This window comes from Lactuca virosa, chromosome 4, assembly GCF_052849685.1.
Source record: "Lactuca virosa cultivar CGN04683 chromosome 4, Lactuca_virosa_CGN04683_v6, whole genome shotgun sequence".
Lineage (NCBI taxonomy): Eukaryota > Viridiplantae > Streptophyta > Magnoliopsida > Asterales > Asteraceae > Lactuca > Lactuca virosa.
In genome coordinates, this window is record NC_136429.1 from 69,941,030 (window position 1) to 69,959,158 (window position 18,129).

The 18,129-nt window shown below is 40.6% G+C and overlaps 1 protein-coding gene across 1 annotated transcript; it reads left to right on the forward strand.

Moving 5' to 3' along the window:
• The first annotated feature begins 562 nt into the window (after window positions 1-562).
• Window positions 563-2,217, forward strand: LOC145109810 (gibberellin 20 oxidase 2-like). The gene is made up of 3 exons (XM_079046962.1): window positions 563-1,188; window positions 1,341-1,662; window positions 1,762-2,217. The coding sequence occupies exons 1-3, from the start codon at window positions 638-640 to the stop codon at window positions 2,026-2,028; spliced, it is 1,140 nt and encodes a 379-aa protein (XP_078903088.1). The 5' UTR covers window positions 563-637; the 3' UTR covers window positions 2,029-2,217.
• The last annotated feature ends 15,912 nt before the right edge of the window (window positions 2,218-18,129 follow it).

The following is an 18,129-nucleotide window of genomic DNA, read 5'->3' on the forward strand; positions in this document are numbered from 1 at the left end:
AAATTGGTGAGGAATCTACACAATCCAGAAAAGTGGACCGATCGAGAGGTTTGCAAATAATAATATATGACGAATGCAATTTTTGATAAAATATAATTATCTTGAGTAAAATGTTAAAAAAATAAGACTTAAGCAACAATGTTTTGGTAATAAAATTTAGAAGTACCATATATTAGTAAATATACACGTATGATGTGTGTATAATGTGAGATGGAGAGTAAAATATTGCAACAGAGTAGTCTATAAATATTCCTACTTTTGTTGAATGATTTCCCCAATGAACGGTCTTGGCTTTTTCTCTTTCATTCTCTAAAGCATTTTTTGAATTCGCTTTTCATTCTTTTTCTTGACATCTCTCTCTCTCTCTCTCTCTCTCTCTCTCTCTCTCTCTCTCTCTCTCTCTCTCTCTCTCTCTCTCTCTCTCTCTCTCTCTCTCTCTCTCTCTCTCATATATATATATATATATATATATATATATATATATATATATATATATATATATATATATATATATATATATATACATACAAACATGTGTATATATATAGATCGATAATGAACCCTCATAAGGTCATACCAACTATTTGTGCAAAATCTTGTTTGGGAATCTATTTCTCATTTAAAAGAACATCGATCTATGCCTCCTTACCTTCTTCCTTCACCATCACGTTTACCCAAAAAAGAAACAAACTTTAGAAATAATCCATTTATCTTTGATGCATCGCTTCTTCAAAATGAAACTAGCATACCCCAACAATTCATGTGGCCTCAGGACGAAAAGCCCCACCTTGATCAACCACTACCACAACTTCGTGTTCCTCCGATTGACCTAAAGGATTTCCTGACCGGTGACTCCCTTGCAGTGTGCAATGCGGCTCAGCTAGTTGATGCTGCTTGTCGAGAACATGGGTTCTTTCAAGTTGTTAACCATGGTATTGATCAGAGGTTGATAAATGAAGCTCACAAGATCATGGATCTTTTCTTTGGAATGCCACTTTTGGAGAAGCAAAAGGCTCAACGAAAAGTTGGTGAGTACTGTGGATACGCTAGTAGCTTCACTAATAGATTCTCCTCCAAGCTTCCATGGAAAGAAACATTTTCTGTTCGATATTCTGCAGATCCACTATCCTCAAATTTGGTTCAAGATTACTTCTTGAAAGTAATGGGGGAAGATTTTAGTTATCTCGGGTACCAACACTAGCATAAATTTCGTAATTTATTTCTTTTCCATAAGCAAACTACTGCTTTTTTTTTTTTTTCATTATATGCGACGCCCTACTGATGCAAGAAAACCAATAGTCACTTACACTCTAAAAACTGATATTGACGTTGTTATATAGGAGAGTTTGTCAAGAATACTGTGAAGCTATGAGCACACTTTCTCTTAGTATCATGGAGCTACTAGGAATCAGCCTTGGGATCGGTCAATCCTATTTTAGGGATTTCTATGAAGAAAATGATTCGATAATGAGATTAAACTACTACCCGCCTTGCCAAAAACCAGATCAAACACTTGGAACCGGTCCCCATTGTGATCCAACATCTCTAACCATTCTTCACCAAGATAATGTTGGTGGGCTTGAAGTTTTTGTAGACGAAAAATGGCACTCCATTGCTCCATGTTCCGAAGCCTTTGTTGTCAATATCGGAGATACATTCATGGTAAGTGTTCAAAATAACTATCTAGACATCTTCAAGAATAAAGAATTAAAGGATGAACACTTTTATGTAGATTTTGTAATTAGGGTTTCCTTTTCGCAGGCATTATCAAATGGATTGTACAAGAGTTGCTTACATAGAGCAGTTGTGAACAATCACACACCAAGAAAGTCTCTTGCGTTCTTTCTGTCTCCTAGAATGGACAAAGTCGTGTGCCCACCAAAACCATTGGTTGAAGATGTTGATAAGCAGAGAAGATATCCAGATTTTACATGGTCGACTTTCCTCGAGTTCACTCAGAAACATTATAGAGCAGACAAGAATACCCTTGACGCCTTCTCAAACTGGCTTAAGAATGGAAGAAAATGATGGATGCATTTGAGAACTTGAAGAGAATCCAGTTTCAGTTTTGTACAAGTTAATAATCCTTCAAATCATTCGTATTTCAATCAATGATCTATGCCATATTATGCAGCAAAAAACATGTTAATTAGCGGTACCTAAGACTTGTTCGTACATTCATGTCCCTATAGATTCATATACAGGTTTTGTGTAAGCTCGAGCTTTGATTTGGTTTGTATAGTCTTGATTCCTGTATTGACTGCGCGTGCAAAATTTTGGCTTGGTTTTGTTCACATGGGATTTCTTAAATTTAAAACTTTTAAATAAAACTATATGAATCAACTATGTCCAAGAAGTTGCAACCACCACCACTCCACCAGTACTGTATCTCACAACACTATAATTGAGTTTCAAGTAAACACCCTAAATATATAATTAATTATAGCTAAGGATCGAGGGCACTAAAATTTTGCAATTTTGTTTAATTATATTAAATTGGCTTAATATTAACAAAAATATCTTTGATCTATGTATTTGTTTGGTGGTATAAAAACTTCAACGTTGAATAAAAGAATTCTAAAAGATTATTTTTTTTCAATTTCTCTTCTATAACGGTGGCCACTGACGTCTCCCAATATGAGGATGGGGTAGGAGGCAACGACAAGAATGAATGTCGTGGGTCAGATGATGAGTGTACTAAATAAGTTATTAATGTACAACTTAAACATTCAAATGAAATTTACACTGTTAATTAAGTTTGATTAGACCTTTAACTTTAGGTTAGCTTTCATTTAGGGTTTTTTATAGCGGCAACGGCTACAAATTTATATAAAAATTAAATAAATGCGCAACAAGATGCTAGAAGGAAGGCCAAAATAACAATCGAACTTTACGAAGCTAACAACGAATTACAACATTAAAAACCCATTTAAGGTTGTATGTTTTCCAACTATTTTTAAATTAAATGAATACCTACACCTCGATATCATTAGCAAGCTTCGAAGATACCACTACAAGAAAAACGTGCATTACCGGCAACAATTTTATTTATCGCCGCTAATGGTGTCGCCGGTAAAGGTGGCACACAACGATCCACGTCGTCCCCCAAGAAGTAATTCCATTGTTGATCATATCACCCAATCGAACGGCTGTTGATCCATTCCGTCTTAGATACCATTACCGGCGACACAAATAGCGGCGATTGTGTCACCGCTAATGTTCGAAAATACAGACAGCGAATAAATTCCCTCCAATTACCCCAAAATGTCGCTGGTAAATCCTTGCGTCACCGCTATTTTATTGTCGCCGCTACTTCTCTCCATCTACATCAGACGCATTCCTGCTTTCATTCCAAATCACAACAAAACCTCAATTGAACTCATCCTCCGACGATTTCAACTTCTAAGCCCATAATTGAAGCTCCAGTCACCCATGATTGAAGCTCCGACCACATATACACCACTGTCGACCACAATTTGCCGGCGACGGAGCAAATACCGACGACGGCTTTCGTTTTTTCGGCGACTGTATGTTCCCTCTTCCCTATTTTCTCTTTCTCTTTCTCTTCTGACCAGAATTCCAGACCTAATTGTTTTTTTGTTGGTTTATGTTGTCTTAAGTTACACCACCACCACCACGACTGTTGCAACACCGAAGACTACCACCACCAGTTGAAAGAGGGCAAAATTTTGGAGACCACAGGTGCATTTTTTTGTAATTTGTTGTATATGTGTGCATTTTTGTGTGTATTTTGTATATATATGTGTGTATTTCATATATATGTGTGTATGTGTGTAATATGTTATATGTGTGTATTTCATATATGTGTGTGAAATCCGTGTGTATTTCTTTTATGTGTGTATAAAAAGTATGTATATGTGTATAATGTACGTATGTGTGTATTTGTATGCAATGTGTAAACTACTATGGCATAATGGAAAAAACAAACAAAAAAACAAGTAGGATTCTATTATTGAAAATGTTATTTAAAGTACATTACTATAATAGTTGCTATGTAATGTGTATTTGTAGATAAAATGATAATTATTAGTTTGTTAGTTTGTTAGTTTGATTATTGGTTTAACTTAGAAGGTTAAGGTTAGTTAGTTGGTTTGTTAAATTGATAGTTTGTTGATATATAGATAAATTGGTAATTGATAGTTTTCTTATCATTTGGTAATTTTTAGTTTGGTTTATGTTAATAGTTTAACTTACAAGTTTATATGTTGTTATTTACTATGTAGTTGGAGAATATTCGATCAACGTCCAACGATCTGGAGTCTACTGCGGAACTTATAGGAGGGAACGAGGGTGGCGGTGATGATGACACATCGTATTAGTTTTATCTTTTATTAGAGATTCTAGTATGACATAAATTTATATGAATTTTGTTATTCATTTTGGTGTATGCATGGTATTATAAAACTTGGATATTATGTAATTGTTTTTCTGCATTTAATGTATCGCTTTTTCTGCATTTAACATTACTATGTATCGGTTTTTGGACACCCGAAAATGGCTCCTTTAAAAAAAATAAAAAAGGCAAAAGCGGCGACATAGAGCATTAGCGGCGACAAGAGCATTAGCGACGACATGTAGCATTAGTGGCGACATTATCATTAGCGGTGACTTTTTGAGCATTAGCGACAGGGCAGTAGCGGCAACTCAATGGCGGCGACGTGTCGCCGGTAAAGGTATTAGCGGCGACTTTGGTGATCAATAGCGGCAATTTTTGTCACCGCTAATACCTTTTTTTCTTGTAGTGAGATGGGATAGTACAATTTCGAAAAATAAATTATTTCTCACCTTCCGTATAAACCATAATGTGGTATGGGCCACCACCTCCAGACATTGTGCATCACTGTTACTTTTGGATCATGCTCATGGAGCATTTGGAGCACTTAGATCACAATGGAACACTCGGGGTTCATGGAGCATTTGACAAAAGAACAAATCTTTTGAGAAAGAAATGGATCATCAGACAAAGGAACGCATCAAGTGACAAAGGAACGGATCTTCCAAAATGTGGTTTGGAGCAACTTAGAGCGGCTTGGAGCAACTTGGAGTGACTTGGAGCAACTTGGAGTGGTTTGGAGCAACTTGGAGCACTTGGAGCAACTTAGATCAGCATGGAGCAACATGTTGCGCCAAGCATAGAGGATGTTGCGCCATGGTGTTATATCTTGCGTTATTCATGAAAGTGTTGGGCCAAGAGGAAAAGAGTTGCGCCAAAGGTATTGATGTTGCGCCATCAAGGAGTGGAGTTGCGCCAAGGAGGAGAAGTTGTGTCATTGTGAGGAGAAGTTGCGCCATACTCATGAGATATTGCGCCATGGAGGACATGTTGCGCCATCATGGACCATCTTGGTACATGATGCGCCATCTCGATTCCTTTGTTATGCCATGTTCATCGACGTATGCCTAGAAGATGATCATGCTCAAGAAATACTCCATGTTGTGCCACCATGATTGATGTTGGGCCATTAGTTTTCATGATGCACCACCTATGCATCATGATGCTCCACTATGGTCAAGGTGGTCCATCATGTCTATTGCGGATACTTATGGGCTATATGACATGGAAGACTGTTACAGAAGATGTTTCATGACGGATTGTGATTGGTTGACACCTTTCATAGGCCTAGAGGCCAATGGGCTTGGCCCATTGGGGTTTTAGGTCTGATCCCTCAAGTATAAATAGGGATGCATGCTAGGTCATTTTTTATCTTGAATTCTATAGTGTTAGGTAAATCTATGTGAAAATTGATGGGTTTTGAGTATAACATGCAAAAACCTATGTGTGCATGCAACCCTAATTTTCCTGATCTATGTTTTCTCTAATTGAACATACAACATTTGAACATCAATTGGGAAACCCTAGGAAACCTATATTATTTTAGAAATTTAGATCTAGGGTTAGAAAAACATCCCTTTGATTGTTATATAGTAATAACAATGAAATCCTAGTCTTCTTGAAAACTCGAGAGCAAGCGTTACAAGTTTCACGCCTCTAATGGTTCACACGCAAACAAGCAAGAGGATGAGAGAGGAGAGAGGTAATGAGGCTTGAGAATTTTTGGCTATTCCCTTACGGTTTCAGATGGATGAAAATGAGAAGGGATAAGGCTCCTTATATAGGTAAGGTAGCTTAGAGCCAAAGCTAGGGTTTTAGGAGGAAACCCTAATTCCTTAGCTTAAGTACCAAGCAGCCCATGAACTCAGGTCCAAGAGCCCTTGGACGAAAATTCTAGGGCCTTCCTAGAAGTTTTCGTCTAACCTCTTATAGGGAGGTTCTAGAGCCTCTTTCCTCAACTATCAATAAGTTGTCAAACGGCCCGTACACTTTTAATTAATCTAATTAATCCTAAAATTAATTCCAATTAATTTCTGATTAATTATTAATTAAATAATATGATTTCTAATTAATATATTATTTTCATAATACATTAATAAATCAATTATCTCAATTCATCAATCAAATAATAAATTGATCCTCTCTCTAAAAGTCATACGGTCAAGTTGCTAGTTATGAGGGCAACCCAAAAGGTCTATGCTACTATCAATTTGAGTATATACCAATTATAGTTATAGGCTTAGACATCTAATCCAACAGTCTCCCACTTGGATAAGTCTAATAACTATAGTTGCTAGTATAACTTCAAAATTGATTTGCAAATTGTAGCTCTCAAAGCCGCTGTCGAACTCTGACCCAATCAGTTACAAGTCCTAAGATAAGTGATCAAATATTCCTCTATTCTATAAGATATCATATGGACATGAGACATGGATTATAATCAATCTCATTATCCAAGTTTTGTTTCCCGATTTCTGATTTATGACGATCGATTTAGATTACCAATTGAACACATCAATTCTGTCCAGGCTTGGACAAGCGCTTTAGATGTCGAGATCAAATCATCAAGGGGCCCACATATATTGCTTTTCCTGTTAGGGCAAAAGGAACGGATAAACTTCGACTTATATGTTTGCACTATTTACTCATCAAATTACGGACAACAATATGTTTTATAACATCAAGTTACTGATGCATTTACGTATTATCAATGCACAAGTGACTCGTAAGCAACAACTCATATATCTCCGTTTCAAGAATATAAGATATTATCATCTCAGAATTACTCGTGATAAAATCCATGAAGTAATTCTCTGAGCATGGGTTTATCCAATACTCAAATCTCTATTTTCCAAGTACTCATGAACATTGCAGCAAAACTATTGCTATGACTAATCTCCATAGACAATCTACAATTCTATTCATGACAATCTTAAGTCGCTACTTACTTCCAAAAGTACGATCGACTGTGGATGTTTGAATAATCCAATTATTCGGGAAGTAAAATGTGCGAAGTTGTAACACCCAGATCCTGGTATGTATTTTAAAGCAAATCATTCATTTTTGCAAAAGGACTCGACGATTTGGAGGCCCCAAACTCGTCGAGTAGGAATGGATTTTGGACGCGGGACTTGAAGTCTACTCGACGAGTTGAGAGCCTCAACTCGACGAGTAGGGCTGTCAAAGTGAAACCCTAATTTTCAGGGTTTTGCACCCTATTTAACCACCTTAACGTCCAAAGGGTGGCCTCATTTGCAGCCTCCATCACCCCAAACCCTAGCCACGAAACCCTAATCCACCTCTGAGTGTTTTTGAGCCATTGTTGTGTGTTCTTGGTGATTTTGAAGCTTGAGAAGGAAGGAAAATCTTGAGGATTCAAGAGGAAGCCAGTAGATCCGGAAGTTGAGTTGCATTTCTAACTCATTTGAGGTATAAATTTGATACCTTGGCTTTCCATTTCTTAGATCTTCATTTAGGGTTGTATTTTGATACTTTTGGGTCATATTGAAGTCATTTGCGGGATTTGAGTGCATCATGAGGTTTTGGCTTCAGATCTAGGCACTCATGAGCTTATGAGGCTTAAAGTTGCCAGCTTTATCAAGCCTTGGCCCTTCCTCATGCCCTAGATCTCTTATATAGCTTAGTTTTGGTGTTTCTAGCTTCATGACACTATGCATGAATGTAAAGTTAGCAACTTTACGTGGTAACTTAGTCCTAGGGGACCAGATCTATGGTTTGGAAGCATTGAACTCGATTGGAAGTGACTGAATGGATTTAGACTATGGGGGACTCGACGAGTTGTTCATGTAAATAGGTGAGTTGGGTCGTGGTCCCCCAACCTTTTCTGTTACTTAGCAAACTCGTCGAGTCTAGGAGATGACTCAGCAAGTTGGCCATGGTTTTTGGGTTTTGGAGATTGAAGAACTCGACGAGTTCAATGAGGAACTCGGCGAGTTGTGAGTGAAATGTCCCGACTCTGTTATGAGGAGGAACTCAATGAGTTCATAAAAGAACTCGACGAGTTGGATCGAGATTCCAGGGTTTTATGGATCATGGAACTCGACGAGTTGATGGACCAACTCGGCGAGTTGAGTCAACCATGATGTTGACTTTGACCAGAATGTTGAGTTTGACCAGGATGTTGACTTTGACTTTGACCATTGACCAGAGTTGACCCTTAAATGGGTTATGAGTATGAAAAGGTAATTAAAGGAAATGTTTATGTGTAGGAGTCCGAGAAGGATTTATTTCAAATGTAACATCCATAAAACTCACAAAAATTTTAAACTTTTTAAGCTATTCAAAAACCCATAATTATTACAAATTTGTTTTTAAAATGGTTTAGTGTCAGAGTATCTCATAATCAAATCATGAAAATGTAAGGAGGTGTACGATCATGCCTTCGCCTTTCCGCAATCATCAAAAGTACCTAAAACAAAATCAAAAACTGTAAGCCCGAAGCTTAGTGAGTTCCCCTAAAATACCAACACCATACAATCACAATCATATCATATAAAAAAAAAAGCATGCATAATGAGCTATCAGCCTGACTGGGCCGCCCGCACTGGGCCTACAGTCTATCTGGACTAATCTTCGAGCCTTCGACACGTCTAGGCCGCCTCTCAGGGCCTTCAGCCTATCCGGACCGCTCGTTGGGCCTTCGGCCTGTCTAATATGCCCTCCCGGGTCTACAGTCTATCCGGTCCACCCAGGGTATGTTGGCCTTCAGCACAAAGAAGGTCCGCCTCAGCCCAACCCCAGTCAAACAATCATGTGTACATAAATATCAAACGCTAGCATGTATATAACAGTCAAACCGATCTAACAGATCACTAATCATAGCAACATCCTATATACCAGGATACCGACCTAACTGGTCACTAACATAGCATTATCCTATATCCCAGTATACCGAACAAACCAAGTCACTAAGCATATCACCATCCTAACTACCAGGATGTAAATCATTAAGCATATCATGCAATAAACCCGGATACAACTCCGAAAAGGGCCCACCTTGGTGCCTTAGACCCTGTTGATATAGTGAGGAGAACTCACCTCACAAGTAGCTCGGAATGATAATGTTAAACTCCTCCAAATACAGCTCCAACTCCAACACCTACATCCACCAATGATCCACTTCCATGAATTCACAAATTACTAAAATACCTTCAGAAGTCAAACTAGTCAATCCTTGGTCCATGTCAAAGTCAACGGTCAAGGTCAATAGTCCATGTTGACCTAACTCGTCGAGTGCAGCTCACTGACTCGTCGAGTCCTTCCAGAACTCGAGAAATCATGAAAAGCCTAGTTGACTCACCTAATTTCTAGACAACTCGTCGAGTCCATGTGTGTCCATATGTCGGGAAAACCCTAACTGACATGCCGAGTCCACGCAGAAACCCATCACGACCAATCTTCATCCGAATCCTCGAGTTGACCATGCAACTCATCAAGTCCCTTCAGTTAATTTCTCATTCAAACGATTTCAAGCTACCCCAAAGCTCCAAATTGTAGATCTATCCTCCTAGGGCATGGTTTCCACGTAAAGTTGCAAACTTTACATACATGCATGGTACTATATGCCAAAACCAAGCAAAGGGAAAGGTTTAACCTAAAGAGAAGGGCCAAAGCTTGCTAAATCTGATAACTTTATGACTATATGGACTTAGAGGAGTCCAGATCTGAAGTTACAACTTCAGATCATGCCCAATACCCGAAATAACCCACAACCAACTAGCAAATGGCCCTAAACCTAAGAAAAAGGGGATCTAATGCTAGAATGATCCAGGTAACATCTTGTTATCTTCAAATGGATGCCCAAATGTTGTAGATGCTGGTTCTACAAGCTCCTTCCCGTTCCAAGCTTCTCAACCTTCGAACTTCTTCCACAAAATGCTCCAAAAGCACTCTTTTAGTCTCACAAGCACAAGGAAACAACAAATAACGACTAGGGTTTCTTCTCTGGGAAATGAAGTGGTAAGGGGGCGACAAGAGGCTGATTAATTTCTTTATATAGGGGGGAAACCCTAAAAATTAAGGTTTCATCTTCCAGCTCTTACTCGTCGATTCGGGGTCCTCCGACTCGTCGAGTAGACCACATAAATCACGCGGGATGACTAAAACTCTACACACGAGTTGGGGCCTCCAACTCATCGAGTAGACTTCCTTAATTCCATGAAATCCCTAAATCTCATTTCTCGGAAATCGGGATGTTACAACTCTCCCCCACTTGAACTAGGCTTTATCCTCAAAGCATGCTGCAATGGACATATCCGGACAATGCTCTTGCATTCCATCCTATGGCTCTCAACCCACTCGGATCCCTCCCGATACTGCCACTTGTACCTATACCAAAAGTACCTCCTTGCTACGCAAAGCCTCTACGTCTCATTCCAAGATGACCACCGTGTTGGATTTGGTGTCTAAGCCCATAACTATAACTGGAATGTACGTGGCCCGATTGTAGCAATGTCCTTTTGGGTTGCCTTCACCAGTGCAATTTGATAGGATAGACTTTTGAGAATAAGGTTATTTATGATTTATTAATATATTATAAGTATAATATATTAATATATGAAATCATATTATTTAATTAGTATTGGTCAAGAATTAATTTGGAATTAATTTTGTGGTCAAAAGAGACTAATTAAATATATGGGGATTGATTATGTAAGTCAATGATTCTTATAGTGTGGGCTAATGATCCGTGGTTATTTAGGATGGGCTAAACCAATGAGATAATCCATGGAGGTTAACCCATGGAGCCTAAGTAATATGAAAGGTCATTAGGGTTTACAAGGTGTAATCGTAGCCTTTGCTACACTATAAAAGCACACCCTCATGACCAAAATCGGTTACACACATACACACCATCATTCTAAGAAGTTTGATATTGATTTTGTGGTAAGTAACTTATTCTCTCAAGCCTCCTCTTGCATATTGGTGTTTGTGAACCATTAGAGGCATCACACTTGAGGTGCTCAAGATTTCAAAGGTTAAGAACTACAAGTCCTTCTAAGAGGTAAGTCATCTAACTAGTTATATTGTTCACTTGACAATTTGTATGCTAGTTAGGACAATGCTTTGGAAAATTGAAAATATGCATGTATAATTATAGAAAACATAGATCCAAAGCATTTAGGGTTGCATGTGCACCATAAGAGTGTTATAGTGCTCAAAACCCAATAGTGGTATCAGAGCCTAGGTTTGTTTTCTGTTATACTTGATGCTTGTTGTTTTTCAAAGTTGAAAAAAATTGATTTTCTGCCCTCTGACTGATGAACTCACCGAGTCCAATGGCTAACTCGACGAGTCCACTCAGTAACAGAGCAACTCGACGAGTCAGTTCATGCACTCGACAAGTTGCAGGCTCTGGTTGTAGAAATTCGAGATTTTTGGCCAGATTTAGATTAGGATCATTACCACAAACTGTTTTGAATCATAAAATCAGTTTTTTCTAATATGGTAGTGATCATCCTCATCCAATTTCAAGATAATTGTCAAAGTTTTAAGATAATTGTTGATTTATATGATAAACAAAGTTGCTTGCAAATTGTTGACTTGATATTATATTGTTTATGAGTTTAGCTAGATCAATCTTGAATTATATGATAATTTTAGTTGTTGAAAAATTGATGTAAATGAATTTTAATGACCTCCATAACTTGTCCTCAAGTTATGGAAAATGAAAGGCCTGATACATTAAAATGCAATTAAACTCATAAGTTATAGAAATGAAGAGTTTTGACAAGTTTCAAAAACTTGCCATCAAGTTTTGGAATTTGTAAAGTCTCACTAATGAAACTTTAATTCCAAACCCTAGAGTTTTAAAAGTTAAAATTCAACCCTTATACTTTATATTATTATAAGTTTAATAATATATATATATATATATATATATATATATATATATATATATATATATATATATATATATATATATATATGTATGTATAAGACAAGTCAGTCTTACTGTTAGTAGGCATCATTCACGAAGCCGGTCTATAAGGGGGTATAAGGTTACTGCCTATAAAATGGTGGTTTAATGGGTGTCCACTCTCACCCACCGCTTCCTTGACTGGTGGAGGGTCGTTAGTCGAACGGCTAGGATAGGACATTAATTCTCCCTCATTAAAAGTATAATGATAAATATAAAGTAACTAAACTTTTATTAAATTTATAATCTTAGTTACTTTAGGAAAATGTGAAAATGGTGCTAATCCATGAAATTACACTTTGCACCCTTGTTAAGTCGTTAGTGGAGCGTGTGTGGTTAACCGACACACTAATCTAGGACTGACAAATGTGTGGCAAAGGGTAGCTTGATGGTAATCATAGATCGATAGAGCGTGTGTTTTTAACCGGCATATTGATTAGGTGATTTGTAACATTGGGTGTACCAAGCTAGTTTGCATGGTTATTCACACCTTGTTTGTGATCCTCGACATCCCAGTCACAAACCTGAAGGGCATAATCGAGATTTAAACATGCCATTTAAAAGTTCAATGAATCTCAAAGGTCCAAGAATTTCAATCCAATTAAAACTTAATAATCCATTTCGTTTTTCATGGTGGAAATTGGTAAATCGTCATTTACCTACCTTCATATATTTTACAATTGGACTATGGCATCCCTTTTCACAATTGTAAAATATTGTGTTGGGTCCTAGCCTTAATATTTCATTTGGGTGTAATATTAAAAATTATCATCTAACCTAAACTTTGTTCTTCTTCTTTTTCAGATGTCTATTCCAAACAATGCTTCCAACCCAATACCTTCAGGCTCTTTCTCCCTCATGAACCTATGTGGGAGGGTCATTTTCGATGGCTCGAACTTCAATGACTAGATTTGAAACATCTGAATGGCTATTCACTATGAGGACAAATAATATGTCCTAGATAAAGAGCTTAAGGAGATTGATCTCACCACTGCTACTCCCGAACAAATCGCTGAACATACTACTCATGAGAGGGATGCGACAAAGGTTTCATGTCTAATGATTGCTACCATGACTGCTGAGCTGGAGAAGTCCTATGAGGACTACTATCCTTTTGAAATGTATCAAGATTTGATGGGAAGATACCATCAAAGTTGTAACATCCCAATTTCCAAGCCCAATTTTTTTTTTTTTAAAAATTAAGTAATTCTCAACATAGTTTACCAAAACATTTCCCATGCCATATCATTTGCAAACAAAACTATAACAATGTGTCTGAAATCATAATGTCAAAGTAAAATCAATCAGAGTACAATCCCAGAAAACTCCATGCGGAAATCATGTGTGTGTGTGATGCGCTGCTACACTGCCGGCTCCTTCCCCTTAGACGAAGAGGTACCTGAAACCAAAACTAAAACTGTAAGCAAAAAGCTTAGTGAGTTCCCCCCATCATACCACATACCATACAGACATATCGCATACATACTGTCGGGCAATTCTGGGGTGCCCGACCTACCCAGTACGGCCATTCTGGGGTGCCGACCTACCCTTGTCAAGCCATTCTGGGGTGCTGACCTACCCATGTCAAGCCATTTTGGGGTGCTGACCTACCCTTCGGTCCTAACAACCGAACCTCGGGGAATATTCCACCCCCTACTGCTACTATCATATATATCATAACGTAAACATACTGTCAGACATATCTGGGGTGTCTGACCTACCCTTCGGTCCTAACAACCGAACTTGAGGACTATTCCCTCCCTACTACCACTACCACATATAACATATCATGCCAGCATATAAACATATCATCACATACTGTCAGACATATCTGGGGTGTCTGACCTACCCTTCGGTCCTAACAACCGAACCCTGCTACTGTCACATATACATATCATGCTAGCATATAACATATCAGGTAGTAGCAAACCTAGATGAATATAAAAAAGAAAATCATCTAACATACAACTCCTACTAGTGGGCCGGCATTGTGGCCGTAGACCCATCGCTACTGGAAGGTAACTCACCTCGAACGAGTAGCTGCTGATAATCTGTGCGGGAAATCTCTGTTTGCTGCTGCTCCGGAAATCCTCCGGCTATAATCCCCACAAAACACTTAATCAGAGTCTGATATCTATTCATATGGTAAAATGACCATTTTACCCCAGACCAAGTCCAAGTCAAAGTCAAAGTCAACTTCCAGTTGACCCGACTCGCCGAGTCCCTATCTCTTCAACTGTCCTCATCCACGACTCTACTCGTCGAGTTGGGCAATGACTCGATGAGTTCTCCTTCTAACACAACCTTGGCTGAACCTTCATCCGACTCGTCGAGTTGTATGAACAACTCGTCGAGTCCATCTTCATCCTATGAACACGTCCTGAACTCGGCTCGCTGAGTTGTATGAACAACTCGTCGAGTTCATCTTCAAGAGTTGGGAGATTACCTTGGACTCGCCGAGTCGACTCATGCACTCGCCGAGTCCTATGAACTCCAGGACTATGGCTTATCCCGATACGTTTGGGTTACACTCCTGGACCCTCTAAAACCTTTCTTTCACTCAACTGGGTCTCTTGGACCATAACAGAAAAGAAGTCAAGCCTTGGACTCGCCGAGTCCCAAGGATGACTCGCCGAGTCGATACAGTCCCAAGTCTATTCCTTCGATTTCTGGTGTACAACTCTTGTCCAAATGATAGATCTAGGCCCCTAAACTCGATCTAGCACGTAAAGTTACGAACTTTACGTGCATGCATGGGACTTTGAGCCAAAAAGGCTCTAAAAGAGGCTCTTAAGTTGCATGAGGGCTTCCATGGGTGCAAAAGCAGCCCTTTTCTGCCTTGTAACTCTTCCATGGGCCTAGATCCGAAGCCTCAACCCCCAACCATGCTTGCAATCATGGTTGGTTACCAAGAATGGCTTATAAAAGCCCTAAATCTCCCCAAAAAGGGATCAAACGAATAAGCAAGCAAGGTACAGACTTTATACCTTTCAAACACTGCAAATGATGCACCAAACTCGAATCCTTCAGTCTCCTCTTGATCCTTCTATGCTCTTCCTTCTTCCTTGTGATGAAAAACCCACAAAATCACTCAAAAGACTTAGATCTTGCACCAAAACACTTAGGGTTTGCTATGGAGGGTTTCTGGGAGCATAAAGGGGCGATGGAGGCTATATAAGGTTGTTTAAATAGGGTGCAAACCCTCAAATTAGGGTTTTGTCCAGACAGAGCCTACTCGTCGAGTCCAGGACCCGACTCGACGAGTCCCATACTTAAATCCCGCATCTCATCCCGCTTCTACTTGGCGAGTTGGGCCTTCAACTCGCCGAGTCCCAGGCCAAAAATGCAAAATTACTTAAATAAAATACATACCAGGAACCAGGTGCTACAAATCTCCCCCACTTATTTTAGACTTCGTCCTCGAAGTCTACCGCTCGTTCCTAGAAAAGCTCTGGGTAATGCTCCATCATCTCATCTATCGGCTCCCAAGTCCATTCCGAGCCCTTCCGGTGCTGCCATTGCACCTTTACCAGATCGACCCTCTTGTTCCTCAAATCCTTCGACTTCCGGTCGAGAATCGCTACAGGCCGCTCGATGTAATTCAGGCTGTCATCGACCTGAATATCCTCTAATGGTACCACTGCCAAATCGTCCACTAAACATTTCCGTAACTGGGAGACGTGAAAAGTGCTATGAATCTGACTGAGTTCGGCTGGCAGATCCAACCTATATGCCACCTTGCCCACCCGGGCTATAACGCTGAAGGGTCCAATATACCTGGGACCCAACTTGCCCCGCTTCCTGAATCGGATGACGCCCTTCCATGGCGATACCTTCAGGAGAACCATATCCCCGACCTGAAACTCCAGGTCCGATCGGCGCTTGTCGGCATAACTTTTCTGCCGACTCTGAGCAGTCTGAAGTCTGCTCCGAACCTGCTGAATCCTCTCTGTCGTCTTGAGCACCACTTCGGTGCTCCCCATAACCCTCTGGCCAACTTCACCCCAACATATCGGGGTTCTACACTTCCTCCCGTATAACATCTCGAAGGGAGGACGGTCAATACTCGCATGATAGCTATTATTATACGAGAACTCCACCGACGGAAGGTAGGTATCCCAGCTACCTCCGAAGTCTAAAACACATGCCCGCAGCATATCCTCTAGCGTCTGGATGGTCCGCTCGCTCTGACCATCCGTCTGTGGGTGAAAGGCGGTGCTAAAATGCAGACGAGTACCCAGCTCGTCATGAAACTTCTTCCAAAACCTGGAAGTGAACCGCACATCCCTGTCGGAAATCACTGAAACTGGCACTCCGTGCCAAGGTACCACCTCTCGGATATAGATGTCGACCAACTTTTTAGCCGAAATTCTCTCCTGGATCGGTATGAAATGGGAACTCTTGGTCAACCGATCCACGATTACCCAAATCGAATCCACTTCCCGTGCAGTGTTGGGAAGCTTGGTAATGAAATCCATGGTAATATCTTCCCATTTCCACAAGGGAATATCTAACGGCTGCATCTTTCCGTGTGGCCTCTGGTGCTCGGCCTTGAACTTCCTGCAGGTCAAGCACCGCTCCACATACCATGCTACGTCCCGCTTCATGCAGGGCCACCAATAATCAGGACGAAGATCTCTATACATCTTTGTCGCTCCGGGATGGATAGAAAATCTGGATTTGTGTGCCTCCTCCATCAGGATCTGGCGCACGCCTCCATGATAAGGGACCCACACTCTACGGTGAAGAGTCAATAACCCTTGGCTATCATAGTCGAAGGAGGAAACCTGGCCCACTATACGCTCTCTCTTCCGATGTTCCTCCTTCATAGCCTCCTGCTGAGCCTCCCGGATCCGCTCCAACAGTGGAGTCACCACTGTCATCCTCAGACAGATGCCCCTGATTGGCGCTGCCTTGCGGCTAAGCGCATCGGCCACGACATTGGCCTTCCCCGGGTGGTAGAGGATCTCGCAATCATAATCCTTCACTACATCCAGCCACCGACGCTGCCTCATGTTCAGGTTCCGCTGATCCATGAGGTTTCTCAAACTCTTGTGGTCCGTGTAAATGGCACAACGAACACCATAGAGGTAATGACGCCAAATCTTGAGGGCAAAAACAACAGCCCGCAGCTCCAAATCATGCGTCGGGTAATTCGCCTCGTGAGGCTTCAGCTGCCTCGAAGCATATGCAATAACATGCCCTCTCTGCATCAGTAACGCGCCCAAACCTGAGATGGATGCATCACAATATACCACAAAATCCTCCATGCCCTCTGGCAGGGCTAAGATTGGAGCCTCGCACAATCTTTGTCTCAGTGTCTCGAATGCGGCCTGCTGCTCAGGCCCCCAGCGAAAGACCACGGCTTTCCTCGTCAGCCTGGTCAGGGGCACGACTATCTTGGAGAAGTCCTGAATGAATCTCCGATAGTAGCCTGCCAATCCCAGAAAGCTCTGAATCTCAGATGGAGACCTCGGAACTTCCCACCTCATCACGGCCTCAACCTTGGCCGGGTCCACTGATATCCCGTTTTGGTTGACAAGGTGCCCGAGAAACTGCACCTCGCGTAACCAGAACTCACACTTGGAGAACTTAGCATACAAGCTCTCCCTTCTCAAAGTCTCCAGAACCTCTCGCAGATGCTCCTCATGCTGCTCTCGTGTCTTGGAGTAAACCAAGATATCATTAATAAACACTATCACAGACCGGTCTAACATCGGTCTACATACGCGGTTCATGAGGTCCATGAACGCGGCATGAGCATTGGTGAGCCCGAAAGGCATCACCACAAACTCATAGTGGCCATAGCGCGTCTGGAACGCAGTCTTCCGTACAT